General features: G+C 37.8%; 1 protein-coding gene across 1 annotated transcript; it reads right to left on the bottom strand.

Moving 5' to 3' along the window:
• Nucleotides 1-1,864: 1,864 nt before the first annotated feature.
• Nucleotides 1,865-4,199, bottom strand: FMAN_00323 (uncharacterized protein; the record flags this gene model as incomplete). Its single annotated transcript, XM_041822161.1, has 2 exons — nucleotides 1,865-3,939; nucleotides 3,986-4,199. 2 exons carry the CDS (start codon nucleotides 4,197-4,199, stop codon nucleotides 1,865-1,867), a joined length of 2,289 nt encoding a protein of 762 aa, XP_041687868.1.
• Between the last annotated feature and the right edge of the window lie 10,159 nt (nucleotides 4,200-14,358).

Here is a 14,358-nt window from a genome sequence, read left to right as displayed (position 1 = left end):
CGTTCGCCGAAGCTGCAGTATGCAAGAGATCGATAGCTCGACAACTCCCCATGTCATGCCACGCTCTGCCAGGGATTAATAGCACCATAGTCCGTAGAGCTGCTGAAGATCTCGATGACAGCCGCATACTCTGCCCAGAAGAAGGAAAGGGAAGCACCAACAGACCCGAGAGTCCGGCTCACTAGACAGCCATGCAAGGAACGGGAGTGTCCGTTCCCAACCCCTCGGGAGCAGCGGAGCTTTGCCATAGGTCCCCGATACGTGTGATCCCTGGACGTCAGGCAGCCACCTCCGTCGACACCAGGTTAGAAGTGTAGATGCCGCGGCGATGCCGACGCGCAACGCGACGCCCGTCGCACTGCGTTCCGGCTGCGTGGAACAGGTCCTGGTAGGAAAACAAGACGATGTTACGCTCTAGAAATCCCCTTATGCTTCGAGCTGCAGGAATATTATCTAAAAGATTGCAATTATGCCCCATTGGAGGCTAGACTGACATTAGCTGGGCCTGCTTTCCAGGTCCAGTGCGTTCTAGACCACCGCAGCACGAGCCTGTAGACTGTAGACTGCAGACTGCAGCATGCATGCATGCATGCTGCACGCACGAATGGGGACGCTTTTGTTTTGGTCCTGCGAGAAATGAAACCCAAGACGGAGACTGAACTGAAAGATAATCAAACCCAAATGCTCGGCTTCATTGCACATTGAGAAGTCCATCCAGCCATTCGGGAAACCGTTCTGGTGAGGCTAACGTTTACGGCTCGGGTCGCTGCGCTAGCGCCAAGAATGCACTGCTCGTATTGGGCCCCCGTCTCCTACTCAGGGCTCCGTTGCGAATAGCTTCAAAGCCGCCAAACTCTACCAATTACCGTGCCTTGTGCCTGTAGCCCGCTGCTTTTATCCAAAAGGGGAGAGTTTGGTTCTAACCCAACGGTCAGATTCCTTGCTGTTAGCTAAGCTCGGGCCCTCTCTTTGCAACGCCCTCCAAGGACTGGTCAAGATCAACTCTCTGTGCCGTGTGCCACCAAACTCTATACTCAACCCGTCAAAGACATTCTTACCCACAGCGCAGAACATCTCCGTCCCCCCCCTCTCGTCCATGATGCACATGCCCAAGGGTTCTTCACTGTAAGGCAGGGAAAAGGGTCCATGGGTAGGCGAACTTTTTCCTGTCAGCTGAGGGTCCAGACTCTAGTATGCATTGACGCAATGCAGGGCACTTTGTTAGGAACCCCTCTTTGGCATCATTTGCCATGAAGAGGCTGCCTATCTTGGACGACGCGTTGACTTGATGTTACTCGCTATAGCTGTCAGCTTGCTAGTTAGTCTGTCTTGGAATCCATACCTCGGCTAGCAAGCGAATGTCCATCATCTCCTTAGTTAGGAATGTGGTCACAATATGGTCAGGTTTGAGCTGACTGTCAATATCCAGACTATGAGGGAATAAATCTGCATTGCATCAAAGCGCAACATAAGAGGAATTCGTCGTAATCAAGTCAATCCAGAAGACGAATTATGCATCCTGAAGAACCGACAGTTTCAGCGACGAGAGACATGACATTTGCCACCTGAGCTGGCGATCCCTGAGCAAATGTCGATGCCCAGAATTTCCTCATTCGGTGTATATCGGCCTACCTATGCTAGCCAAGTATTTCCCCATCAGATAATTGTGAAACTCGATGCCAAGTGCGCCGTTGACGATGTTCGGTCTCCTCTAGCCCGACGTCAAAACGAAAGTATCAAAAGTTTCAAGATCAGTTCCAGACACAGAAACCTACCCTTTGACAGACTATTTGATAAAACAAAGTTTGAAGTGTCCGGAGTATTCCTCGCACAATTTCTTCGGGCAGTAGTTTAGACGCCCGGCTCATCTCCAATAGTCTGCGGTTTTGCTCCGTAGCGCCCTCTGGTGAGTCGAAACCTCGAGCTTCCCAAGCCAGAATCCATGGGGTGGACCAGGCGGGCAGGTTCCGCTGGCAGACTCGCCTTGCAGCTTGAGGTATTTTGCCCTGCCTTGGAGTCGAAACTGTTTTAGCTCAGACAGCACGTCTTTCATCGCGTCAAGCTCAACCCTTGTGGGCTCTCTTATGGCGGCAGACCTATGCCGACAGGGCATGATCGCCATACACCATGCTGTGTGAAAGACGAGTGCCGAAGAGGGGACGCCCGCACGTATTTGTGCAGGGGAGGCCGGTCCGATACGATCATGCACTTTGTAATGCAACGCCAGCTCTCGATAGTCTCGTAGCATGGGGTTGCTACTCTCGTTAGAGGCTGAGCCGACCCATACCTTGACCCTAGTGGACTTTCCATCCACCCAGACGTCTATATCCAGGTAGTCAGTCTCCAGGTCCTGCTCCCTTTGAGAAACGGAAAACTCCGTCTGATCCCGTTTGTGAGGGGGAGAGGTAGCTAGCTCTCGAACGGGCCGTGGGCGCCCGCCGGCCTCGTCATCAAAGAAACTGAACCCCTTATCGCCCGAGTTTAGCAGTTCCTCAGCATCTATTTCTCCTGCAGTATAGGCATCACCCTCGTAAGCATCCTGCTCGAACTCGAGCCGGAAGTGACGGAGGCCGGCCAAGACGCTGGGACCCCGCCGAGATGACAGGTCAAAAAGCGCACGCTCCTGCGCAGAGAGAAGTTTTAGGAAGGAAATCAGTCTATTGATCAGCGGGCCACTCGAGCGTCGCGGAATATGTGTAAGGGTTAGTGAGGTGATGCGTGGGTTCATATCAGGGACAAATGGCTCGGGGAAGGCCATCTCAGCCCGCGGCAGTAGGATATTCTCAGCGATGTGCAGACAAGCCATGCTGGAGAATCCCTCAAGTTCCAATGTGGGAATTTGAGTCACTACTGAATGGTGTAGCTTGACTACCTGCAAGTTGGACGACAGCACGGGCCGTAGTGTATGTGTAGCATAAAAGCCATAGAGTTTAGCCGCCTTAGGCCACCACACTGCGGCCATAGTTCCTTTCAGAGGCGGAACAAGCATCATCGAGTCGCAGCTAAACTGCTCGAGGCGCCCACGGCACAGCGTAAGCAGCTTCATGACGCCGAGGGCTGAGACCCTGTTGCCAGAGACGTTGAGATGCGTAAGCCCCCGTAACGCTTGAAAGCTCGCTGGCGGGAAATAGGGGTCCTCGCCTTGGAGGCCCCGGCAAACGGCGTCCGCCGCATCTGATTTGACGGGGAACTTCCCGTCCAGTCGTTTAGACGCACATTCTTGGGGCAATGTATCGTGAAGATCATACAACGGCGCGTCGACAAAATGTCTGTTTGGGTGACTGAAAGAGGCACTCCATTCAGACTCAACAATGCGAATCCAAGTCCCAAAGTCAGGGGTTGTGCATCTGAATTCCAGCTTACCCTCGACATCAAAGTTGGTATCCGGGGGAGGATCGGCTGGCTGCAAACAATGAGCCCCGATACTATCGAGCGCCTGGTCTGTTAGCTTGTTGTTACTCAAGTCCAAGCTCCATAGACGAGTTCCGAATCGAGCGGTTAGATTCTCGACGGTGGTGTCGTCGACCTCCTTGCCTTGGATTTTCAGGACACGTAGTTCAGGGAGCACATCGTCTTGGAATAAGGGACGGAGTGACCCCGAAGTGTACGACAGATCTAGATAGACAATTCCGCGAAGGGTGTTGATGAACTTGTTTGATAGTGACACAGGGCAAACGGCCATGCTGAGGAGTTGAATCCGATGGCCAACCTCTGCGAAGGATTCAGAAGGGTCAAGATCTTCATGGCCATCGATGAGAATACAGATTAGGTTTGGTAAGAACCTGACTGCATTCTTCAAGCTCGTATTGAGATTGACACCCATGCTGAGAGAATATGTGCCCCTGATGGAGCGAGCATCAAAGACTCGAACAAGGCTCAACGTCTCGGATCTCACCCGACTGACGCCGTTGAAAACAGAGTTCATCAACCAATCCAAATCTGATGAAACTAATCAGTTCCTGCTATGAGGGCAAGAGACTAGGGCATTGTTCAGTTGGCGGCTCACCATGTTCTGCATCATCAAGACCGGTAACAATGTCTGAGCGTGGGATACGACTCCATATGCGTGGGGCAAAAACGTCCCAATACCGGCGATTTACACCGCACAAAGCCGGATAGTCCTTGGGAGAGATGTAGGGAGCCACTAGGGGCAGCCAGTCGGGAGAGATGGCATCTTGGTAAGATGGAAGCGAGGCCATCGCGAGATTGCTAAGTCAGCCAGGTTCAGCATCGAGACAACCAGGCTCCGGGATCCCCGGGGTTTGCGTCGGTCGAGATAATCCGGGCCTCGACTCTGACGATCATGGGCATACAGTAAAAAGAGATGGAGAGAGAGACGGGAATAAAAAGTGCTGACGCTCCGTTCCTCAGCTGGTTACTAGCAATGCATGTGCATGTTGCTGGCTGGGCCGGCAGTGGAGATTGGTGATATGACATTATTCAGACGGCAATACTCCGCGGATTTGTCATTGGCTGTGGCACAGCAGCGAGTGCCAAGCGCACAGGCCCCTTTGTGAGCCTCTAGCCTTTGCAGGTACGGAAGGCCAAATCGATATCTATGCTAAAATTTATCTCTTAATAGGCCAACCCTATACCATATAATACTATAATTAATATTTCTTATAATTTAATATAAATAAGGTAAATATAGGTCTAATTAATTATAGCCTCTTATTTAAAAGGGTTATATAGCTTTATATAATTTTATAATAGTTATTATTAATCTTAAGTTTAGCTTTATTTTTATCCTTTAAATCTATTATATCTTATAAGGTAAGAAATCCCTACTTTTAATATATTATATCTATCTGTAATTACCTTCTATAACCTAATATATATTTTATTAAATTTATATACTTTAAAGCTTTATTTTTATTTTACTTTAAAGTAATTTAAAGTATATTCCCCTTTAATTTTATACCTAAAGCTAGATTATTAAGGCGCTAAACTTTAGCCTATATTAACCCTTTCTTTATTTTACTTTTATACCTTTTTATACCTTTATATTATATTAATTAAAATTATATAATTAAAGGCTTTATTTTTATATCTCTTTTATTTTTTATTTTTTATATTTTAATATATTATATAAGTAACTTAAGGCTAATATTTAATTAAAAGATTTATTTAAATATTATAAAGATCTATATAATTTTATAATATTATAGCTCTCTATAAAACTATAAAAGCTAAAAGGAAATACTTAGCCTATAAAGCTAAAAAAGCCTATCTTATAGAGAAGGCTAAAGTTAAGTATATTATTATAAAGAAGGCTAAAGTTAAGTATATTACTATTAAAAAGGCTAAAGCTAATTATATTACTATTAAAAAGGCTAAAGAGAAATATATTGCCTTTAAGAAAAAGCTTAAAGCTAACTATATTATTACTTAAAAAAAGAAGGCTAAAGAAATCTATATTATTACTAAAAAGTTTAAAGTAAAATATATTAAATTAAAGTAATATTATAATAAGCTTATAAAAATACTTATTTAGGCTAAAATAAAAATAAAAAATAAAGCTTTTAAAGAGGATTATATTATTAAGAAAAAGTAACTTAAATATTAATTATATATCCTTAAATATAATAATAATAAAGACTATAAAGCTATAAAGGAAGCTTTATAATATAATTTTAATAATTATATTTTTAAGTATTTAATTAAAGAGGTTAATAAAATTCTTACCCTTACCTTTAACTATAAGGCTAAATGCCTTTCTATAAACCTATAGTTAACTATTTAGATATATATAAATATATTAAAGAATTATTCCTATAAAGGCCTTATATATATAAAGTTTAATAAAAATAAAATAAAATATTTAATTACTTTCTATTTTATATTATATTATATTAATTTATATAGCTTTTTAAAGAGTCTAATTTACTTTCTTTATATAAAAAGAAAGATAAAAACCTTAAGGCTAAATATATATTTAAATTTTTATTATAAAATGCTAATACTATACTTTACTATTTATATAGATTTATAATACTTAAATTACTTTTATATAATAAGTATATATTTAATAATAGTGCTTTTACCTATTACTATATTATAGCTCTATTTAAGGGCTATATTAATTACCTTTAGAACTATTTAAAATTAAATTGCAGCTATATTAGGGATATATACTTATAGTACCTTATATATCTCTATACTGATTTATTTAATAGTAAAGAGGACCTTATAGATATATTAAAAGACTTTATTAAAAAGGAGTATTATAGACTTTCTTAATTTTTCTATAAGGTTACTAACTATAAGAAAAAGAAGAAAAAGTTTAAAGGTAAAGGTAAATCTAAATCTAAAAAGGTAAAGGGCAGTAAATAAGGTATTTTAATTCTATATATAACTATTTAAAATAGTATTAACTTCTTTTAGTTACCTATAATTAATTTTTAAGTCTTTATTTTTATAAAGATATAGCTTATAGCTTATAAATTATAATTAATATTATAGATATATAAAGTATTATAAAGCATTATAGATTACTGTAAATAACTATAAGGTATATAAAGTATTATAATATTTAATAATAAAAGTTTAATATTTTTATTAACTTACTTTATTAATTAATTATATCTTTAAATTATATCTATAATAAATATATATATAGTATTTTATAGTATTTTATAATATCTTATAGTATCTTATAATACCTTATAGTACTTTATAGTATTTTATAGTTTTTTATTATAAATAATTTTAAATATTTTTTTTTAATATTACTAGCTATAATTAATATAGTATATTTATATACTATATCTTAAGGCTATATACTATAGTATAAGGCTATATATTATTCTTTACAGTTTTATCTTAAGCCCCTTAATATAAATTTATTTTCTTATATTATATTAATCTTTTTTTTAACCTTATAATAAGCTTTAAAAGGCGCCTTTCTATTAACCTTAATACTTTTTATATTTAAATTAAATAATAGAAGTATTATAACTAAATAACTATAGATAATATTATATAGTATATTTTAATTAAATTTAATATTTCTACCTTTTATAAAGTATTATATTAATATTTTTAGATTTAGCAGTTAAATTAAATAATATTTAATACTATTTAGGCATAAATAAAAGATATTAAGGCATTATAAAATTATATTAAAGAGCTTTTCTTTAAAAATATTCTTAAAGATAAAAATATCTTTTTATAGTTATAAAAGAAAGGCTTTATAATAACTAATAAGAGGCTAATTAAAATATAATAAAGCCTTAGCCTTTTATAGTATTAGACCTTTAAGTAAAAAGAGAAATAACTTATTAAATTATATTATTTCTTTAAGAATAATACCTTATTAAATATTAAGCTTTAATTATTTAGTTAGAAATATCTTTATATTTATATTTAATAAAAATAGCTATCTTTAAGTTAATAGGCACTATATAAAGCATTTTATAACTTTATATCTATAAATATAATTAATTAATAGAATATAATATAATACTATTAAACTAAATAGATAGTATTTAGGCCTAACTTTATTTAGTTAATTAATACTTATAATAAATTAAAGATATAGGGAATTAAAATATATATATTAATTAATATATACTTATAGTATATTATATAGCTATATATTAATATATTAGCTAATATATTATAAAGTATATTTAAGTAATACCTTTATATTTTAAAGAATTAAGAAAGTATACCTTTTATTATTTAATTAAATCATAGTAATAAGACTTTTATAATAGCTAGGGCTTATTTTTACCTTTTATAAGTATAAAGCTCCCTATAGGCTACTATAGCTTAATAGATATAATTTTATAATTATTAAATATATAATAAAAGTATATATAATAAAAAGATTAAAAGTTAGTAATACTAATTTAGTAATAATTAAGTAAGACATTAATATATATATATATATATATATATATACTAACTGCTTATAGAAGTATTTTAAAAGAATTATAGCTAATAGGCATTTTTTTATTAATTTTATTTTAAATTAAATTACTATTTTATATCTTTTTATACTAATTATATATATAGAACTTTTTAAATTTATATATATATAGAATATATATTATATTTATAAATAGTATAATAGGCTATATATTCTTTTTAATTAGCTTTAGGTCTTATATTATTAACTAAAAATCTATAAAATAAAGAGTTATATTTATTTAATACTATTTAATTAATTATAGCCTTTTAAAGAGCTTTTTAAATATAATAATATTAATCTTAATATATATTTACCTTATAATATAATTATAGTATATAAAAAGATTCTTAAAGGGCAGATCTTTTTTTAAAATACCCTTAAGAACCTAAAGCTCTTTATATACTTATATCTATAGATATAATTAGAAGTATATATACTTAATAAAAAATAGCTAGCTATTAGTCTTCTAGAAATACCTATAAGTAGGATTAATTATATATAATCTTATTTAGCTATATATAATATTAATATATAGCTACTTAATTAAAAGATTTAAGGTAATATTAATTAAAATAAGATTAATTATAGGGTTAAAAGCTAGCTATATATTATTCCTTAAACCTCTATAATAAGGCCTTTAATTATAAAGGGTGCCTTTTAGCTTTTTTTTAATCTTATTTCTCTTTATCTTTTTTACCTTTTTAACCTTTATTTAATATTATAAATTAAAGAAATACCTTAAATATATTTAAATCTTTATATTATCTTTTTTCTTTATCTTTTATCTTTTTAATTTTAACTTTAGCTTTAATTTTAGTTTTAATATTATTCTCTTTTTTTTTATTTTATATAAATTCTTTTTTATTTTTTATCTCTTTTTTAATCTTTATTATATACTTTAAAGTAAGTATTTTAGTTTCTACTTACTTAATTATTTACTTATTAGGCTATGAGGTATTACTATCTTTTAAATTATCTTATATATTAAAATATAAAAATATAAAAAAAACTAAAGCTTTAGCCTTTATAGAAAGTATAATATTTATTACCTTAAAAAAGTCCTTTAGCTATAAGGTCTTATAAATAGTATCTCTATATATAATAAATTTATTTAAATATATATTAATAATATAACTATTAATAAGCTTTTATTTTATTAATAAAAACTCTTTATAGTAATTTAATATAATAAAATAAACTATTTTATTATAAAATAAAAATATAAAGCCTAATAAGGCTATAATTTTACTTTTAATATTCTTACTTTTAACTCCTTTATTATACTTTAATATAAAAATACCTAAAATAACTTTTTTAAGGTATCTTAAAGTAATATAAAATATAGCCTTTAGTTTAATAATAATTATACTCTTATAGTTTATTACTATAATACTATACTGCTAGCTTTTAATGGCTATATTAATAGTATTAATATATATAATAGAAATTAATTATATTTATTTAATTTAAATTATTATTAAATTAGGCCTAAAGAGGCTACTTATAATAAGGTTAATAACTTTAATAACTTTAATAAATAGTTATTAATAAAATAGGTAAAAACTAGCTTTTCTAAAGGCTTTTAATTCTATATAAAGTTTATTATAATTATAGCCAGTTTTAAGGTAAAATTTAATATAATCTATAATAATAAAAGTAAAAGTAAATAGTTTAGCTTTAAATAGTATACTATAGGCTTATATAGATATATATAAAAGAGAAGGCTATAGCCCTTAATATAGGCCTTAGTCTATAGTACTGCATTATAGTAATAATATTTAATATAATAATATTATATTACCTAGAAGCCTAAAGGGGCCTTTAGTGCTATATTAAGGTAGATAGAGTAAAAAAAATCCCTTAAGATGAATTTTGGCATAGATGTCAATTTGGCCTTCCGTAGCAGGCAGTGGAGGCAGCCTGTTTTAATGGCTTATGCCAAGATCGGAGCTAAGTTACAGGGGGTCGATCAGGTACGTAAGGTAGGTGAGGTGTGCACTGTATCAATAGCATCTCTTAAACTGTAGGACTTTCTATTCGTCATCAGTGACCTTCAGAGCTGAATTAAGATTCAACTGGAGTTACAGAGGAGAGGGTCTGTATCCTTGAACAGCTGTCAAGGCTGCAGTTGATGCAACCCTGCGAGATTGATTAACAGGTGATTCCTCGGAAAACAGAGCTGTCACTGTAACTTCTCACAACTCAACAGATTATCGCCTCTCGCATTGCATTGCAGTGCAGTGCAGTACAGTATCCGACGGCAGGCATTCTACCTGATTATATCCCCACAAAATGCCATGCAGGTCATGTACCTGTCCCTGTCCCTGTCTTGCCTGTCTCGCTTGGCAGACTTGCCAACCAATTCGACGCATTCTTTCCCCGCGATCTATCACATCTCTCAAAATACAGGCGCGCAAATACATGTGATACGTTCACCCGACGGGGGAAGAGACTCCGCCTGTTACTGTATAGGCGTCGAATTACCCAGCCTAGGTACTTACTGCACTGTAGGCCAAGGTAATCGACATATGCAATCTAATGCACGGAATAGCACGTCCCCCCATACCAAGATCATGTTGGTCTGTTTCTTTTTTTTGCTTCTCTTTTTGTATTTACGTACAGTAGCCTTCTAATCTCTTGCGTCATTGCCACCGCCGTACGTAGTTCATCAAATCACGCTGTTCTGCACAACCGCCTCTTTTTGCATTCCTACGACAACAGTCTCAGAAGCAAAGCGAACTATCAATCCATCCATTTACTCATCCATTGCCTAATACATGCAGCCCATATCCAACTATTACTGATTCTTGGGTACAGAACCCGGCATCGATCGCGGCCTTCACATCTTACACCCGAAATCGCAATTCAGCTTGACCAGGCCTGTGCTTGATTATCTGATCTACATTGCATTCTCCGTTTCCGCTGCAACCTCGTTTAGATAAGTAAACCGGCTGCCGGGAACGAACCATGCAACGATCATTCATAGGCTACAGGTTCCCAAAGCATATTCCCTCACACCCAATCGTAACAGGTAAACAGCCAAACACGAAATAGCCTCCACCGGTCCGTTCAAACTCTGTTTTCGCTCTGACAAGTGCCGGCCCAGGGAACAGAAAGAGACTTTCAGGGGTTCTTGTGCTCTACTTGCGACTAAGAACTGCACTGTACGGATAGATAAATTACTGTGTTGGGGAACCTCTGTGCAACCCCGCCAATCTCATCAACGAAGCCATTCCCGTAACTCAATAGCCTCGACCCTAGTCTCCGCGCCGGCCTTGTCGCTAAACCGGTATTTGTCACATGTCCTTTATTCCCGTCTACGTGGTCCATGATAGACGTAATTCTCTCTCTCTGTCTCTTGGTTCAAGGGCATCACGGGGTCTAGGAGATGAGTGGTGACATTAGCTCATGTAACTTGTCATTTTTTTTTTCGTATTGAGCTAACTATGGCGCTGTGATGTAGTTGAGTGCTATCCATAGTCTGCTAGATAACAAAAAAAAAATAAGGTCCATATCTTTTTAGAGTCTGCGGAGATCGCGGGCGTTTTGTCCCTGTTTCCTGTTCCTGAGCCTCCCTGAATCGAATCTATCGTGTCATGTTCCAGTAGTTTCTCGTCCCCTCCCATCTCGCGTTGCACATCGGCGTCTCATCTCAGCTCATTCCAGGCACAAACGTCTCCTCAACGCCTGAAATCCCAAGGGAATGGGTCTGTGCAACAGTACAGAATCTGTGGGAATCCTTATCCGAGCTGCAAAACACATACGGCAAGAGAAAAAAAGGGTCCAAGGGTTTTGTGTCAGCCTTTAATTCAGCCACGGGCTGTTATCCACTGACATCGTATATAGTGAATCACCATATGAACCACGACCCAAGAGACACCACTAGACTCTCGAGATAATGGAGACACCCTGACGCCCCATGCAAGTGACCCCTAAACGCCTCAGTCAGTACATACAGTACATACTGTATTGGGAATCCCCTTCCCCTTGTCGGCACGGACTCGATCATGTTCAGCCTCATACAATGATCGACATTGATATCAGATCATATCATGGTCCCCTGTCTCTGTGCGAAATGTGAATGTGTGCATGTCATCATAATTCCCCAATTCTGTCTCCTCCCTACCCATCTCGTCCCAAACTAGTTGTACTTGTAAGGCGATTCTCACTAAAGACATGGCCGTAAACTGCCTGACCCAAGCCGCGATGGATGAAACTGGCTGCATACCTCTCCCTGAAGAAGACTGTTCCTCCCTCACTAATTTTATGTATTGGAACTATTTATGCAACCCTCCTGATGCTAAACAACCCCTTTGACACTCGGAAACTCTAATATTTTCTCCTTGAGGGTGTTGTTCTCTTCCGATGGTCTGCCTGTAAGTGTTGGCATTATCTCCTCTAGTAGAGTCTTCCTCTCCACCACGGCCCGCGTAGTCTACAATGGGCCCCGGTCGAGTCCAAGAGAGCTCTTTTCCAAATGAGGAAATACCTGTATCCGCAGCTTTTGTTGAACTAACGTTAAATAGTAATCTACTCCGCTGCGGATCGTGTCCAATGGCCTTTGCCTATTACATGTCGTTGATGTTAGCATTCCTCGAGTCGGGAGGCAAAGACGGTTGACATTCCCTCTGCTAATATTGCAAATCAGAAACCGTTTGACATGTGTCTTTGTGCCACCCGCAATCTGAATCTTAATATTGTTAGATCCAGACTCTCAAAAAGTCTCTGGCCGGACCTAAAAGCTCCAATCACATCATCCTGCTCCCGTCTCAGCCACTACCGTTTGAGCCTCTTGTTAGCTCAGAAATATCATATATCACATCCGACGTCCATCGGAGTGTCCGCCGAGACCCCCAGAGGAACACACCACACCAATGCCTTGTCGACCCGTCTTTCTGTCTCTCTCATGTATGTACAGCACATCAAATCTGCCAGACCCAGAGCAACGGGTGCTGCTACGCCGTATCTTGCCATCTCATCTCACCCATCTCATCCTAATCTAGCAGAAGCAATGAGCCTGTGTATGTACCTTGACTCTGCTGGGACTAGGGTGCCAGGGTGACTCGCGGATCGGCAGGCTGTCCTACCCCGAGATCTGAGACATTATGGAGCTGTCTATCGGAAGCCAAACCACCCATCCCAACCCATCCACAGTCTCTTTCGCTCAACTGTTCGCTCTACCTGCCAGTCCGTGAAATGCTCTAATTCCGCTCTCTCGCTCTGCGCTCGGGCCAAGAGGTCCCGGAAACTCCAAGGCCTGCTGAAGCTGAAGTTTTCTCTGTCGGATGCTGTCTTTGTCATATCTGATATCTTTTGGTTTCCTGCTTTTCTGGGTATAGGCCACCTGAAAGTCTGCTTCTAAAGACAAACTACATATCCCCAAGCCAATCAATCAACACGTGAATGCCTCCCATCCTTGCCCTGCACTATGTAATGCAATCTCCAGCTTTCTCTGTCTTGTCTCTCCACGAACAGGCACCACTATGTCCAGGCCAGCAGTGTTCCCAGGGCCAGCTCAAAAAAAGGAATTGCTAATTGATATGTCACTTGCACGGAGATCATTATGGAGAGAGTCATGACGAAGGTGTTCATTTGAGAGAATTTCTTGTTTCATTATTTGCTGCTCCAATCCTATGTCCGCCACCATATTGTCCCAGCCATTCCTTGTCTAGAATGTGGAGGGTAATAGAAGAGAAAAGAATAGCTAACCAAAGAGTAAAGTGAGAACGAATTCGACAAAATTCCTCAACACCGAGTAAAAGTAAAAGAACAAAGTAAAGCAGAAAGCCTCCCCCCCAAGAGTAGAAACGCCCTTGCACCTTTGAAGTGGACCTGGTTGTGTGACAACAACTCCATAATGCAAAATGCCACCCAAGTAAAAGTAAAGTCAAGAAGTCAAGTCAAGTCAGGTAATCCTTTTCCGCGTCTTCTCTTCAGACATAGTAATCATACAGACCATTACACCCTCGTGTTTCCTGTAATTTCGTTTGCTTTCCAAAAGAGCTCACTTGCTTGAGTCTCTAATGCAGCGGCGTAGACCAGATGACGGTCTGGCTGCAGGATTGCTGCAATTCCTTTCTTTTTCCAGCTCCGCCTTTTCCGTATATGATGATAGTGTGTAGATGCGAATGTGTGTGGACGAGACAGACAGAATATGTAAGTAGTGGTTTTTTTTTTTTAGGTATGTGTGTCTGAATGTGTGTGTGTGTATCTCCCCAATCAAGTTGAGCGAGTGCGCGGGTCTTGGTCTTGTTCTGCGTGTCTCATATAAGTGGCGCCCTTTTGGGACTCGACTCTTCCCTCGTCTCGTTATTCCACCAGTGGCGACTGACGGAGTTCTCAGGTAAGGTACCCGGGCCAAGATATGTCCATCAGTAAAAGTAAAGGTAAGGTAAAAGCAAAAGTAGGTAATGCCAAGCAGTCAATGGCTGTGGAGGCTCAGC

This window comes from Fusarium mangiferae (assembly GCF_900044065.1).
Source record: "Fusarium mangiferae strain MRC7560 genome assembly, contig: FMAN_scaffold013, whole genome shotgun sequence".
Lineage (NCBI taxonomy): Eukaryota > Fungi > Ascomycota > Sordariomycetes > Hypocreales > Nectriaceae > Fusarium > Fusarium mangiferae.
This window is presented reverse-complemented; position numbering and strand designations above follow the sequence as displayed.